This window comes from Mus caroli, unplaced genomic scaffold, assembly GCF_978045245.1.
Source record: "Mus caroli unplaced genomic scaffold, Mus_caroli_1 scaffold_20, whole genome shotgun sequence".
NCBI classification, from domain to species: domain Eukaryota; kingdom Metazoa; phylum Chordata; class Mammalia; order Rodentia; family Muridae; genus Mus; species Mus caroli.
The window spans coordinates 3,787,356-3,804,196 of record NW_028227275.1 but is presented as its reverse complement, the minus strand read 5'-3'; the positions used below and the strand labels follow the sequence as shown (position 1 = coordinate 3,804,196).

At 46.0% G+C, this 16,841-nt stretch overlaps 1 protein-coding gene across 1 annotated transcript in view; it reads left to right on the top strand.

Moving 5' to 3' along the window:
* Positions 1-16,155, top strand: part of Trub1 (TruB pseudouridine synthase family member 1) — a 38,248-nt gene extending 22,093 nt beyond the window's left edge. The window contains exons 5-8 of the mRNA XM_021151897.2: positions 9,431-9,503; positions 10,908-11,047; positions 13,126-13,182; positions 13,876-16,155. Coding sequence (XP_021007556.1) covers positions 9,431-9,503; positions 10,908-11,047; positions 13,126-13,182; positions 13,876-14,135 — 530 coding nt within the window. The 3' untranslated portion in view covers positions 14,136-16,155. The remainder of the gene's footprint in view (positions 1-9,430; positions 9,504-10,907; positions 11,048-13,125; positions 13,183-13,875) is intronic.
* Positions 16,156-16,841: the final 686 nt, after the last annotated feature.

The window sequence follows — 16,841 nt, the reverse complement described above, 5'->3', positions numbered from 1 at the left end:
TGTATGGTGAGGTTCTAGCAGTCTCAGAGGCTCATGCTGGAGTCCTTGTAGTTACTTGTACTTAAGCTTTGTTATTAGCTTTTATAGAGCGAGCAACAGATAAATCCACAGTTTAGTTCATGATCATGAGGCAAACTCCCAGAAACAGAGTTTTGGAACCCCTCCCTCCCTCCCTCCCTGCCTGACAGGAGCCATGGCTCTTCCTCCTTTTCCCAAGGTCGACTCTAACTTCCGAGTTACCGTGAGAGGTCTTAGACAGTGTGTGTCCCTCTGTGTTTGGATTCTCCCATATGTATATCTTGAATGAATGTCTTGAATGAATACATATCACCATATCTTGAAGTTTTTTTAGTGCTATGCTCGCATGCATATTCTAACATGGAACACATATAACACACATTCTTTTTTTTAAAAAAGATTTACATATTTGTTTTATGTGTACACGTGAGTTCCTGCGTGGGCATGTGCATGCATGCACATGTCTACACTCCACGTTTGGGCCTCTGATCCCCTGGGACTGGAGTTATAGGCAGTTGTGAGCCACTGTGTGGGTCCTGGGAAACAAGCCCTGGTCTTCTGCAACAGCAGCCAGTGCTTGTGACCACTGAGCATCTCTCCAGCCTGCACATGCTTGTCTGGTTTTGCTGGGTGTTGGATCCAGGGCCTTATACATGGTGACAGGGGCTGTATATTCCTGAGCACTGGACCTAGGCCTCTTCTGTTAATAGGCATGTGGGCTATTCTCGGTTTGGAATTTCACAAAACAAAACTGCACTTTGAGGTGTTCATTCCTCTTGTGTTCAGACTCTTGGAGCTGCCAGGTCCCAGGGTGCACGGGTGCTTAACTGCACTGGAAATGGTAAAATGGTTTTCCAAAGTTGTGTTTCTGCCACACTGTGCAAGTTCCGCTTGGACAGTGCCCTGCCATGTCCACAGCGTGATCAACTTCATGCATTCCATCGAGGGGGCAGCAATCCACTGACCCCATGGTGGCTTTGGCAGGGATGAGCAGGACAGTGCCCTAGCAATTTGTACCTACAGCGTGGGTGTGCCACCCGCTACCTTCTCTGGGGAGTTGTCTCACTGATGCGTTTGAGTAAAGAGCTCACATCCACCTGCATTTACACATGCACGCGCACACGCGCACGCACACACACACACACACACACACACACACACACACGTCTAGCCCGTCATTCTCCCTAGGGGATATGCTGTGCTCTTCCTCCACGGTTCTGCGTGTCAAAGCTCAAGTGCCTCAGTGGGTGTGGGCTTGTCGGGAATCTGTTCTGTCAGCTCAGCAAGCTGGTCCCTGCTTGTCTCAGCACCAAAGGATCCGATATCTTAGAGGAGAAATAGATCTGCCCACCTTGGTTATTGCAGGTCCCCCCTTTAAAAATAGCTATTTTATTGAAAGAAATCACCTTTTTTCTTTTGCCGAAATTCAATGTGCTTTTAAATCATGAACAGAAAGTGAATGTGCGGAGAGCGGGAGGCAGATTCTGTGCAGGTAACTGTGGCTGCCCTGGCTTCATGACTGGGATAGCCATGTCATGTCCAGAAGACAGCGTTAACAAACTTCTTCTTTGAATTGCTATATTTTGTTTTCTCTGTATTCAATGTTACGCTAACTGCATGTTTCTGGAGTTGATTCAGCGTGGTCAGCATGTGTTATATATTGGACCTCAGAGGTGAAGGTTTTGGGGGGGGGGCTTGCATCTGTGTTTATTGAGTGTGGGATTTGTATTTGTTTTCTTTCCTCTGCCCCCCAAGTTTACTCTCTGAGTTCTGCCTGGGCCCAAGAATTGTGGTTGCTGAGAGGGATTTTTTTTTCTTCTTCTTCTTTTTTTTTTTTTTTTCTTTTTTTCGAGATAGGGTTTCTCTGTGTAGCCCTGGCTGTCCTGGAACTCACTCTGTAGACCAGGCTGGCCTCGAACTCAGAAATCCACCTGCCTCTGCCTCCCAAGTGCTGGGATTAAAGGCGTACACCACTCTGCCCAGCCTTTCATTTATTTATCTTTTTAAAGATTTATTTTATGTATATGAGTATACTGTCGCTGTTTTCAGACACACCAGAAGAGGGCATCGGATCCCATTACAGATGGTTGTGATGTGGTTGCTGGGAATTGAACTCGGGACTTCTGGAAGAGCAGCCAGTGCTCTTACTTGCTGACCCATCTCTGTAGCCAGTTGTTACTGTTTTTAAATCTAGCGTTGGCTTCCTGGGCTTCATGGTAGCCTGGCCTCTGAGCTGTGCCCCTGGCCCTGTTTTTCTTGACTTTTAACAGCTTTTCTGTTTTCTGGAAAAACTTGTGTCCAGTTGGAATTACTTCTTTTTCTACTTTTTGGTAGTGCCCACTGGTAACAGCAGATGCGCTTTTATAAGAGAAGTTTCAGATTACGAACTTTGTTTTAAACTCGCTGTCTGCTGTGCTGGTCCACACTTCATTGTGCTAGTGTTTCTCCCCACGGTTCTGGGTAGTGGATCTCAAATTCCAGACTTAACCGGTGTGAGGTTGTTCATAATGTTCCCTTATGATTCTTTTATTCTGACCTAACATTGAACTTTATAAAAAACGTAAGAAAAGACGAAGTCCGTTTTCCCCATCAGCCAAGAGCCAGCTCAGCCAGCCCGCCCCTCCCCCGTGGCCCTGTGTTAACTTCTCCACTGGGAGTTAGTTCCTGTATGTAGTCTCAAGTGTGGCTCTCAGAGGAGTGTGTGAGTGTGAGCGTGCGCATGCAGGTGGGTATTGTTATCTCAGCGCCAGTTTTTGAAAAACTGTTCCTTCTTTCCATACCTCTGAGCATCTGTGGAAAGCCAGCTTGCTTTGGTTCTAGAGTCTTTGCTGTCATTCTTTTATCTGTTTCCTGCTTTTATACCCGATGCTCTGTCAGATGAGTGGAACATTGAGCCATAGCTTGTTAGTTCTCTGACTTATGCTCTCTTTTTTTTCTTTGCATTTCTGTACGAATTTTGAGTAGGCCTCTCTCTCTCTCTCTCTCTCTCTCTCTCTCTCTCTCTCTCTCTTCCCCCCACCCCCACCTCTGTGTTTCAGGCTCCCACTCCTGTCTCTGTCTCTCCCTTCCTCTCTATCCTCCCCCACTCCCCGCCCTGCACCTCATTCTTCCCCTCACACACGCAGACCGGATGTGCGTGCCTGTGCTTGCTGAGATTTCTACATTTAGTTGATCCTATTTATCAGTTTGTAGAGTCTCCCAACCCACGAAACAAGATTAGCTCTCTCTTCCTCAGTGTAGGTCGTCAGTTTGGGCAGCAGTACTTCCTAGATTTCAGTGTGTTCCTTCATGTCTTAGGTATATGAAATTGTTGTGTGTTTCATATTTTGTTGTTCTTGGGAACAGAGTCAGATTCTAACTTCTGATTATTCGTTGCTGGTATGTAGAAATGGAGTTGACTATATATTAGTCTTTTCATCGTTCAACCTTGTTTAACACATCTGTACAAGTCACTTTTGACTTAGATTCTTGGGCTGAGTCTAGACAGTTTGTCAGACCTATGCTAGTGGCTACCAGCTTTTTTAGAGTCTATGCTGAGTGTCTAAGGTGTTTAGCAGTTCCTTCTGTGTGCTTGAAATTCAGCCAGCCCTTTGGAAAAACTTTCAACAGTGGTCATGTTTTTGATGTTATAAATATTCACTATATGTATGTATAGCTTAGAACTCGGCCAGGTCTCAGAAATCCTACCACGTCCCTCTCTGTGTACTTGCCTCAAATCCTGGCTCTCCCTGACTCCCCACCCACTGACCTGACCAGGGAAATCCCGATCCTTACCTGGCAGAAGCACATTTTAAGGTTCTGGCCCCTTTCTTCTCTCAGAGACCACAGTCCTGCCAGACTGAATGGCCGGAAACGGTGGTTGACTGATGCTTTGCTGGCTTAGCGGCCTCTGTGTCACAGGATGGCTTAGTGTGGTACAACGTTGTACTCAGCCCGGTCGTTCTGCTTTTAGCTCTGTTGTTGAGGTATCAACCACTGTGCTGTGTGCACAGAAGGATGGATGCATTGTAAGCAGAGATCGTGTAGCTTGTTCACGTATATGTTAATTTCATGGGGATAAAGAGTGTGTGTGTGTGTGTGTGGTGTCGGGTGTGTGTGTGTGTGGTTCATGTGCATGTGTGTGTGTGTATGTTTGTGTGATGTGTGTGGTGTGTGCATCTGTGTGTGTGTGATGTGTGTGGTTCATGTGCATCTGTGTGTGGAATGTGCATGTGTGTGTGTGTGTATGTGTGTGTGATGTGTGTGGTGTGTGCATCTGTGTGTGTGTGTGGAATGTGCATGTGTGTGTGTGTGTATGTTCGTGTGATGTGTGTGGTGTGTGCATCTGTGTGTGTGTGATGTGTGTGGTTCATGTGCATCTGTGTGTGTGTGTGGAATGTGCATGTGTGTGTGTGTGTGTATGTGTGTGTGATGTGTGTGGTGTGTGCATCTGTGTGTGGGGGGAATGTGCATTTGTGTGTGATGTGTGTGGTGTGTGCATCTGTGTGTGTGGAATGTGCATGTGTGTATGTCTGTGTGTGTTTGTGTGGGTGCAGATGCCAGTGCTGGGGATTGAACTCAGGACTTTTTTTTCTTGTTAGGCAACTGCTTTACCACGGGGCTACAACCTAAGCCTAGAGAAATACTTTTTAAAATGCAGCTCAAATGAATGCTTTCACACCGATGGCTCTTTATTTACTGAGCAAAGTGTGAGGCCCCCAGACCCCCCTGCACTTGAGCTGCGCCTCTCCTCTCTGGGTTCCTCACTGGGTATCCTTGATGTGGAGAATTTTCTCGTGCATTTTTAAGATCCTATGGTAGAGGCATTGTTAAATTATGAGACAGCTGCCTGATTGGACTAGTACTGGGCTTTAGACACAGGCAGCCGCTTCACTTCCTGCACATGTGCCATGAGCTTGGGTCTTATTATAAAGTAACCTGTTCCGTGGGCTTTCTGTCTGGTCGTCCTAACATTGGATAAATGATTGGCCTAGGTGACTTCTAAATGTCCTTCAACCTGGAGATTCTATTACCCTGAGCAAATTAAATTTCAGCAAGAACGTCCTGAGTGCCATTTTTATAGTGTATGTTATCTCACAGGAAAAACTGTCTTTGTCTTCAAAGCCCAGGATTTTGCTGGTGAGCTAATAGCTTGGCACGCTGTGGAGAACGGCACAACAATCAGTACGTACCACGGATGCCTGAGCCAGGAAGTGTGATGAGAGGGAGAACGTCTCAGCGTCTGTCTGCCTGCCTATGTATGTGCCTCTTTGTGTGTCTCTCTCTGTGTATGGTGTATGTGTGTCTGTGTGTGTGTGTGTGTGTGAGAGACTTTATGTGTCTCTGTGTGGTGTCTCTCTGTGTGTGTTATCTGTCTTTGTATGTGCCTCCATGTGTGTGTCTTTCTGTTTTTGTCTCTCTTTCTCTGTGTGGTGTGGTGTGTGTGTGTGTGTGTGTGTGCGCGCGCGCATGTGTGTGTGTCTGCGTGTCTCTGTGTGTGTTGTCTGTTTGTCTGTGTATGTCTTTGTGTGTGTGTGTCTGTGTGTGTGCGCCCGTGCGTGCGTGCGCATGCATCAGTGAGAGAAAGTCAGAGAAGCAGCACAGAGGCCGCACATTCGCAGAAAAGGAGCGCCAGGGAGGCACGGAGCCTGGCACGAATGGAAAGCTCTTTGGTCTTGTTTTGAACCGCCTGGCTGAGTTAACACACTGTAGTAGTTTCACCAACCATGGCATTTTGTTAGCAAGTTCAGCCTGGTGGCAGCATCGTCACCTAGATTTGGCAAGCTTGGATTAACCTAAGGTGTCGTGTTCAATCACTTCTTAATGTCACAGCAGAGGGAGACTTTTTAATGGGAAAGTCCTCACCCAGACTCTCTGTGCAGCAAACAAGGCGGAGCTGCTGTCTGGCTCCGTGGTCTGGAGGCTGCTGCAGCCTCTCACTGTCTGAGTCTTGTTTGTGTTTAGCTTACAGGGTCACAGTGAGGCTAAGACTGTCTTGTTGGGTGTACACAGTACTCCCTGATGTCCTTTAAAGTTCTACCATGGTGTTGGAACAATTCAGAGCACACTAATTTTTGTTTCATATCTTCAAGTAATATCAAATATACTCTACCTAAAAAGTTTAAATTTTCTGAGAAATAAAAACATTGACTGTGATCTAAATGAGTTATAGAGAATTTCCAAGGCATGGTTTGTTCTTGAAGCAGATGTAAAGACTCCTCTACAAGTATGAAAACGCAGATCCTGAGCATGTGTGCTGTGCGTGTGACTGTCTGCAGGCAGAGAGCGATGATTTCAACACTGCGTCCTTCTGTCGAATGCACCAACAGACCTGAAAATGTGCCCGACATGTGGAGAGCTTTTTATATAAGTCTTCAAATTTTCTAAAACTCCACCTTTAAAAGTGCTTACCGAGCATGCCATGTCTCTGCTGGGCGTACTCCTTTTCTGTGCTGGTTGGTTTCTAAGCTGACTGAGAGTGATCATTTAAAAGCAGAGGGAAGTCCCGAGAGCAGAGCCGGGTCAGGAGACAGATCAATAGCTCTGCTTGGAGACAGAGTCGAATGTGTGTGTGTGAAATTTATTCCATAGCATAAGACTAGTTTTAAATTCTATCAAGTGAAACTGATGGTACAGCTGTGCCCGCTGTCCTCTGCTGTAACAGATACTGGACCCGGAGCCCAGAGGAACTGAGCGCAGCGGTGCGGGCATTATCTGCCTGCCCTGTGATCACCCTGTATTGATCGCCGTAGGACCGTGTCTGTGGCTAATTTCATATCTTTCTTGTTTTTTTTTAAGTCACCATCAGAATCACCGATACATATATGATACATTCTTTTAGAGTGAGGAATAACTGGGGTAGGTTGAAAATTGAACCAAGGAAAATTAAGTGTGTATAAAAAAAATAAGTTTCTTTGCTTTTCATCTCATTAATGTGTATTTTATTCTTTTCAACAAAGGCAGCGTTTGGCCTATGGGATGTGCACTGTGGCTTATACTGTTTTCATTCATTCTTTTAAAATTAATTTTATGTTTTTACATGCCTAATCACACCACACATGAACTAGATGATGGGATAAAAGCTCAAATAAGGAGCCCTGGAGAGACTGGGGGTTCATGACAGGACAAAAGGCAGGTCCAAGTATCACTTCATTCATGTGGCCGTGCAGGGAACTCGGCACACGGCAAACCCAAGTTTTGCCTTTTGGAACTGTTTGGATTTTTATTTTGTTTTATTTTTTATTTTTTTGGTATCGTTGTTGTTTTTAACCTTTTATTGATTCTTTGTGAGTTTCACATCATGTACCCCGTCCTCTCGTACCTACCGTCTGCCCTCACCACACCCCCCCAAAATAAAAAACATAAGCAAATAAACAAAACAAAAATAAAAAGCCCAAATCATAGAAAGCATCTTGTTGCAGAAGCTCCAGTGTGCCCCACAGTGTGTCCCTCGGCCCACACATCTCCACGTGTGAGTGTTCATTGCATTGAGTCATTGGTCCGCTTTGAGATCTCTGGTTTCTGTGACACCATCAGTACTGGATCCTCACTGGGACTCCTCCCGGTTGCTGTTGCCCTGTGTCATGGAGATCCTGCGGTTTGATCAGCAGGACTGGCCAGCCCTTCCCTGTGCTCCAACAGTCCACAGATGATATAGATGCTGGGGTGGGCCAACTCAAAGCCCCGGATCTGGGTCATCCGTCCAGCTCTCCCTTACCTGTACCACCAGGGCGAGCTCTCCAGCACTGCTCCGGTTGGGTCACCCAATGCCTGAGTAGCAGGAGGCAGGGTCAGCTCTCCTCTTCTCCTGCCCTGGGCACCAGCTTACCCACACCCACATCTCCAGAGCCAGCTGCACTGTGCTGCCCAGTCAAGGCACAGGGCCCACACTCCCAAGTGAGGGGCTGGGCCAGCTTGTCCACCCTCACACACTGGGCTGGCTCACCCATGTCTTCCATCAGGGCCAGGTCCACTGTGTTGCCCAGGCAAGGTACAGGACCCCCTCTCCTGAGTGTGACAGCCAAGATGGGGCAAGGCTAGCTTTCCTGATCTCAGGTGATGGGCCCAGTTCTCCTGACTACTGCAGGTGATGAGCGAGTTGGGGAGGGCATCACCCCCTTACCCACTCCACCTCGTGAAAGATGGGTAGTGGGGCCAGCTCTCTGGTGCTCATGCCCATGGGGCCAGCTCACCTGTACCTGCCCCCTCCCAGGGCCACCCAGGTGAGGTGTAGGGCATCTTCTCCTGAGTGCTGCATCTGGCAAGGGGCAGAGTGAACTCATCCACCTCTCCTGACTGCTGCGGGTGGTGAAGGACCAGGGAGGGCATCACCCTGCACTCACACCACCTCCCAGCAGAGAAGTGGTGGAGTTAGCTCTCCCACAGTCATGCCCTGAGGACCAGCTTACCCATGCCCCTACTACAAGGGCCAGCTCCACTGTGCTGCCCAGGTGCTGCTGCCAGTGAAAGATAGGGCTAACTCTCCAGAGTCCCTCAGCCTGAAGGGCAGGGCCAGTTCTGCACAGCCCTTGGACATCTATATGGTCCCAGGCAGCTGCCCCAGACCAGGGACATCCCCATGGTCTCTGGTGGTCATCGGCACAGATGTCTGCCACTGCATGGCCGCAGACCTGGACATGACCCTCATGGGCAGCATGGGCTGGGACTTCACCATGGACTCAGATGGGTACTGGCTACTCACAACAGACTATTCCGTCCCTCCCTCACGTCTCCAGTCCCGTCTCTTTTCATAAGGCTCATACTGTTCCGTTTCTCTTTCTCTCCTGTCTGTCACCACACACTTGTACACTGTAGTGGCTCCCACTGCAGGTGGGCCTCTGGGTGACCTCTGTCCACACTGCGTGTCATGGCAGCAATGGGCCTCTAGGTGGCATGGTGGCAGGCAGGTCTGTGGGCATTCTCCTCCTACACCGAGGAGTGGCATGGCCCTTCGTGGTTTGGTTCCAGGCCAGGCCGGTCTCTGTGTCCTCTGCCCCACCACTCTGTGGTTGGATGGTGGGTCTTTAACTGTCTTTTCTCACCAGCACCTCGAGACATGGCATGGCAGTTGGCAGCTCTCTGGATGTCTTCTATTTATTTATTTGTATAGATGGCAGATCTCTGGATGTGTTCTATTTATTTATTTGTATAGATGTTTTGCCTACATGTGTCTAAGCTACCGTGTACCTTGTGCCTTCTCAGGCCAGAAAAGGCATCAGATTCACTCGGACAGGAATCATAGAGAGATGTGAATCACCGGGTGGTTGCCGGGAATTGAACTTAGGTCCTCTGGAAGAACAGCCAGTGCTCTCAACCACTGAGCTGTCTCTCCAGCCCCTGTAATTTATGTTTTATTAGAAGAAAAATGACTTTTCACAGTTGAGGCTCTTGCCTCTGTGGCCATTGTCATCTTCCCTTGGTTCGTTTTTGGCAGATAAAATAACACGAGAAGATATCGAAGGCATTCTGCAGAAGTTTACTGGGAATATAATGCAAGTACCCCCGCTGTAAGTTCAGTCATTGAATTTATGTTTAATTTTATCATCTGTTGGTTAACCCCGAATTAAAATAAAGTGGGCGCTCATTTGCTGGGTTTTAATCTGGTCATTGCATATAAGAAAAAAGAGCTGAGCCCATCCAGCCTGGGTGTAGAGCTTTGGTCCCAAGGAAAAGGTGTGTTTCAGTCTGTGCTGGATGGTAGCGCAGCCTGGCCTCTGTACATCCCACTTCACTGGCTTTTCAAGCTCTATCTATAGACGTCAGGGCAGTGAGAGAGTCCAGAGAATACAGTGAGTCTGTTGCTATGCGGGAGCAACAGACTGGTGACTCAGGGTCTCAAGTGCTGCCCGTTTGGCCCCAGAATATCTTACTTTTTAAATAAATCTTTTTATAGATTTATTTATTTTATGTTGAGTGCCCTGTCTGCACTTACACCTGCAACCAGAAGAGGGCATCAGATCCCAGGATAGGTGGTGGTGAGCCACCCTGTGGTTGCTGGGAATTGAACTCAGGACCTCTGGAAGAATAGGTAGTGCTCTTAACCATCTCTCTTAGCCATCTCTCCAGCACTTTCCACAGATAGGTTTATAAGGACATGAGTGTAAATTACCTCACACCTGTCTCGCTCGGTGCCTTAGAGTATCTGTCTGTAACAAAATGCCACAGACTAGGAAGCTGTTTCACATGGTTTCGGAGGCTATGTCCAGGGCAAGGCACTGACAGAGTGCTTTGCTGGTGTGCCGTTGTGTGGCTGAGGGATGTCCCCTGCCATGAGGGCTCTGTTTCTGACCTGGAACCTCTCCAAAAAAAGCCTCTCCCTTTGACCCCACCATCTTGGTACTTAAGTCCAGCAGGTGACTGGGAGGTGGAAGCACCACTCAGCCACGCCTGGGTGCACATTGCTGTTTGACACAAATGCATGCGTGCGTGCCTACAGGACGCATGGGGATGTGTTGTTACTGATGGTTCTTTTAGAATTTAGATTTCTTCCTCAAATATAAAACGTGTACATTTTTCAGTAAAATCTACATTAAATGTTTGAATCGTTCGTTAAACTAAGTTAAGTATATGTTTATCGTATATGAACGGCTTTAGCATTCTCTGTGGTTACCCACAAGTTGGTGGTGTTTACCGAGTGAGACGTTTTTTTCAGGGAGAAGCTGTCCCTGAGCTGGGGACTAGTGAAGGGAGCTGATGAGGTCGTCCCCAGGAACATTAAAGAAAAAGATGGGTGCTGCTCACTGCCTACATCCGTCTCAGAGATGCTCGGGACTTCATCCTGAGATGGGTAGATCCCGAGGAAAGACTAGCTGAATTTCAGGAGTGCTCTCATCGCCCTCCAATCCCTGGTGCCTGGGATGCCTCCCTCAGCCCCTCGCCATCTCATTTCCATTCTCTCCTTATCGCACAAGCTATTCTGCGCTGAAGAAGGATGGGCAGAGACTCTCAACACTAATGAAGAAAGGCAAGGTGGTGGAGGCCAAACCGGCCCGGCCCGTGACTGTCCACAGTATCTCCCTCCTGAAGTTCCAGCCTCCGTTCTTCACGCTGGGTAAGAGGTTTGACAGTCTGCTCTGCCTGGATCTTTGTTTTCTGTTTGGCTGATTTTATACAGTTGGAATGGATCTCTATAGTCTTGGATTTGTTTGTTTGGTTGGTTTTTTGTTGTTGTTGTTGTTGTTGTTTCGAGACAGGGTTTCTCTGTATAGCCCTGGCTATCCTGGAACTCACTTTGTAGACCAGGCTGGCCTTGAACTCAGAAATCCACTTGCCTCTGCCTCCTGAGTGCTGGGATTAAAGGCTTATGCCATCACGCCCGGCGCTGGAATTTTTTTGGATGTAAGAAAAGTTATGGTTTGATTTCATGAGGTACATGTAACTTCTTAGAGGTTCAGGATAACCCGAGTAGACCGATGTTCGTGTTTGACAGTCATCTTACTGTAAACTTGGGATTAAATACTTAGGATTTCTTTAGAGAAATACATTGAGGATGTATGTTTTCAAGATTTTAGAGGCTGGCCCTCCAGAGATGGCTCAGCAGTTAGGAGCACTAACTGCTCTTCCAAGGACATGAGTTTGATTCCCAGCACCCACGTGGTGGTTCACAGCCCTCCATAACTCCAGTCCCAGGGAATTCTATACCCTCTGACCTCTTTGAGAAGGAGATACACAGTACTCAGACATATGCACAAATAAAGACCACAAATGTAACAATTAAAGTAAATAGAACTCTTACAAAATTACAGTTTTTATCTTACAGATACTTTTTCTTCCATTTTTCATACTTAATATATTTCATTTTAGAGTAAATATTGATCTTTTGAATGAAGCCTTTTTTGTTCATTGGGAATAAGAGGCTATAAAAGCAGACTGATTTCTGTTGGCCGGCCCCTTTGCTGTGAACTGCAAGTTATTAATGTTAAAGTAGCTAAGACAAAAAGCATGGTTGGACACCTGGTTACAGTTTTAGTTAAGCCTCTCAATTGGAATATGTGATGCATACTTGAAGTCAAATAAAAAGCCAAAATACTTGCTTATACAGTTTTAAAGTTGTACAAGCCTATATAGTTTTTTGTCCTTGGGCTCCTGAAATTGATCCAGTGAATAATTTCACAGTAACGGTGAATAGAATCTCTTTCCTATGGGGTTTCCCAAAGCTATCCTTCCTCCACCATCACAGTGATACACAGTAAGTTCCTACAGACGGTGATGCAGTCAAAACAGGGCTCAGTCTTATGTTTCCTGATTCTAAACGACTTGACAAACGAACAAAAACAAAAACACCCCAGACCTACCAAGTGGTCCGTTCCATTCACTCCCTGAAAACGCAGACTCCACTTTGGCAGAGCCAGTAAAACCTGAAGGATCAGGGTTTCCTGGCTGCCCGTCAGTCAGAGAAGTGCCTCGCTGTATGGACTGGAGAGTGTGGAAGAGAGAGTGTACCTGGCTTTCTTCTGCAAAGTCGGGTGTCACGCAGGAGTCACCCTCCACGGCACCGTGTGGCTTAGATTTATTTAATGCTTTGGCTATGTTTGTCTCAGAAGTATTTCCGAGGAAACGTAAGCACACAGGACTCTCCGTGTGTGCCTCCGAAGCATAGTTCTTCTCATGGGCAAAGGGAGTTTTGGTTGGTGCTTGGTTTTATATATATATATATATATATATATATATATATATATATATATATTTTCAAATGTTATAAAATCCGAAAATATTTAAGAAATCTATGGCTCACGATAGAAAAGCTGAGATTTCTGACCATTTCAAGCACAGTAAATGAACAAAGTGTACAGATCTGAAGATATTCTTTTTAGCATCTCGAGCTCATGAGAGCAGAGCTGGGATTTCTATTTCAAACCTATTAAATGAACAAGGCTGAGGTATTAACGTGGTTCGGCTTGCCAGTTAATTTAAAATGTGTTCCTGACTTTCTGCCTACTCCACACTCAGACTTTTGAATCTCACAAACACATATGCTGCTGGATGAATAATTTATGGCTCCAGCATATAAATATTTTATGGCTCAATTGTTTGCATAGCCATTTTTACATGTGTCGAAGAGCGTGGTTTTTATGTAAAGTGGGGCTCTCCGGAGGCCAGCCTCTCACCACAGCACTGCTAACCTTCCAGATGTTGAATGCGGAGGAGGCTTTTACATCCGAAGCCTGGTCAGTGACATTGGCAAAGGTAAGCAGAGAATGAGTTATGAACCATCATTCAGACGGTAATGCTCCTTTCTGACGGGAGAGGGAAATTTCTGTTTTTCATTTTCCCGAGGACTGGCTGAGGGACTGAGCTGCTGCTTTTAGCTCAGATGCATTGTGGGTTTATAGTGTGCACTTCTGAGTCCCAGTGGCTGCCGGGAGGTGCTGGTAATGGAAGAGGAAGCACGGATGGGGCAGAAGATGAACACAGCGAGAGTGGGTGGGAAGCCTACATCTTTCCAAGTAAAATGCATTTTAACTCAAAGTAGAGGTCAGAAAAACAAAGAGTTATCCTTGTAAAGATTATTTACATTGATACAAATCAATTTAAAAAAACAAAAACAAAAACTGGAAGTCATAATCTTACAAACCCAGAAAGTTCCCTCTCTGCCTCTGCTGTTCCCTGATCACATGAGTGGACAGGTCACATTATCCTGTTTGCAAAGTAGTGGGAATATTTACGTCCCGGGCTTGCTTCAAATGCCAAGTAAGGAAACCAGGTATAAATTTACATCCCTAAATCGTCTTTCCTGCTTACGCAGTGACTTACCTCAGGCTCTGGGCTCTTGTGCTGGGCTGGCACCCTGGGAGGTCAGAAGTGAGTTCTGTTGAGGGAAGACTGTGGATTGTGAATGCCACGTGGCTCATCTTGCGTTTTTCCTTTTGGGTGCTGTAGAGCTCTCTTCCTGTGCCAGCGTGCTGGAGCTGACTCGCACCAAACAGGGGCCCTTCACACTTGCACAGCACGCCCTCCCCGAAGACAGGTGGACCATCGATGACATCGAACAGTCCCTCGAGCGCTGCACGTCTCTTCTGCCAGAGGAGCTGACGTTTAAAAAACTAAAATCTGACAACTCCAGTGACCAGGTTATAAGCTGTGGATATATAACTCTCAGGGAGACAAAGAGAGAAGATGACGCAGTTAAGACACTTTGAGCCCGGCCTGGGAGGATCATTTCCTGGTTGGTGTCTATCCCGACCAGGAATGCCCATACACCTCTTGAGTTCTTTGCAAGATGTCTTAATGTCTCTGAATGATGGATCTGATTGGATTCAGATAAATAAGTTTTCTGAATTTGATCTTCCTTTAGTCTTTTTCCTATGAAAAAGTTAAACAATATTCTAATTACAGAATTCTGAAGTCTGAGCTGCAGGTTCCACTGGTCTCACAGAAGTGTCAAACTTGCCTTGCTCAGACTGTTTTGAAATTCTCTGAATACATTTGAAGTGCTCAGTGTCGAGCTGTCCTGTGTGTTTGCAGAGCCTATGGCTGCTGGAAGGTGCTGGTGGGCTGTACTCAGCTGTGACTGTGTTTCTTAAATCCCGAGAATGAATACGTTTTCCTAATACATATCTGTAAATGCACAAACTTCTGCTTCGGCCACTGACAGAATGTAAATAGCGTGAGACATGATTCATTTCAGATCCTGTATTCAGCAGAGCTCAGCTCCTGTAGCCGTGGACTGTGGCAGCTATTTCTGTGGTCAACCACATGGTATCAAAGTACTAAAAATGTGATTTTCTAGAATATAAACTAAAGAATGTATCTTGAATTAAAATGCTCTCCTGCCTGTTCGATAGCACTGTGACTGCGGAACCCTGGTCCAGTGACATGGTTTCTGTAGTTACGAAGAATATGATCACGTTTTCGAACAGCAGATTTTATGAGTGCTTCATTGTTTTGTTATAGTAATATCTATTCATTTATTGTGTGTTTTGGGTTCTTGAAGACAAGGAAACTAAGGACACTGGAGAGGTGAAGACTCACTGCCTGTCCAGCAGGCACGGAGTGTAGATTCTGCATCCACCCACAGCAGGCGGCTCTTGCTACTTCAGCTCCAAGGGACCCAGCACCCACTTGTGGCCTGTGGGCCCCTGTGAACAAACACCCATGCCTCCACACACATACATAAAATAATTACTTTAAGATATCGAGATTTAACGCAGGATGGCCCCACTCATTATGTAGCCAAGGCTCCTCCTGTCTCTACCTCCCAAGTGTAGAAGTTACAGGCATAGGCCACTGTCTCCTGCAGGAATGTGGAAAGGTATTGTACAGCTGTGGCAATAGTCAAGGCTTCCCTCATTTACTAATGTATATTTTCAAAAAGAAGATTTATTAAATATTCCGTAAAGTACGAGTTTTTATATTTTTCATACCTTTCCTCTTAGAGGTTGTTGCCTCTAAAATATTTTAAATAAGCAGACTGATGGTTTTATTGTGGTTAATGTAATGCAAACCTAATAGAAACAGTTGGGTGCGACAACAGGGCATTCTCAGCAGACTGGCAACGTTTTTAATAAAAACGTTAATGTTAACTCTGGGCAGGTAACCTGGCTCAGCGGGTGACCCCAGGACCGATGACCTTTGACCCCTGGGCAACCTCTATGAGAACCTACCCCAGCAAGTTGTCCACAAACACTCTGCAGTGCACGTACACCGTGCCCATCCCCGACACACATAAAAGAAAACAAAAGAATGAAATGTTTTTAAATTTAAAAGCTAATTCTTAGTATGAGACTGAAAAATACAAGTGTTGTATTATGGTAAACTGATGAATTGGAAGTTACATAGCTTTGAGCCTGATGTCACGGTGAGGCTTTAATCCCAACACTCAGGAGGCGTGGCCATGTGGAGTTCTGTGAGTTCCAGGTCAGCCAGGACTACACAGGACTTCAGAGTGGGACCCTGTATGTTTATATTTTTATATATTCCTATCTAATGTCCCGTAATTCGTGTAACCAAAGGTGATGTTAGATCCTGCTGCCTGTTAGAACAGTCCAGGCTGCACATAGTATGTCTTCATCATGAACAGCTCAAGCCTGAATAGATCATAGAGCCTAGAGGTTTCTTTTTTCTTTTTTCTTTTGTTGGATATTTTATTTATTTACATTTCAAATGTTATCCCCTTTCCTGGTTTCCCCTCCAGAAACCCCAATCCCACCATCCCTCCCCCTGCTTCTATGAGGGTGTTCCCCCACCCACCCACCCACTCCCACATCCCTGCCCTGGCATTCCCCTACACTGGGACATCGAGCCTTCACAGGACCAAGGGCCTCTCCTCCCATTGATGCCCTACAAGGCCATCCTCTGCTACATATGCGGCTGCAGCCATGGGTCAATCTATACTCTTCTCATAGTGAAGAGTAGAATTTATGAAAAAGCGAGCAAGTTCTAGAAATGGCAGTCAGTCTTTTCCTTTTGTTTGGAAATGCTGGAGAAATTATGCAGGTTTTAAAAATGCCCATAATGTTCACCATCTTAATGCACTCATTTTGGATTTTATTTTTATATTGCATTTTCCTCTTTATTTACATAATTCAGGCTCCTCTGCTCTTACTGATTCTTGAGACGATTTTATCTGGGTGCGTTTAGTCTTCAGGAATATATCTGTTATATCTCTGTACTCAGTTCATTTAAACGACTTTCCCGGGGCTACACACATAAGCAGCCTTTTTTTCTAGGACACATTCTTGTAATGTGGTTATTTTAGGGGAAGCAATAAGAGCTTGTGATCCCCTGGGCTGTAACATTTCGTACCACCATTGTTTGGGATTTTATACATTGTTGCTAAAGTTTCTCTGCTTTTGTGTGACCTACCTTCACACCCTGTTCATTTGTCTAAATAAATGTTTCTTTGT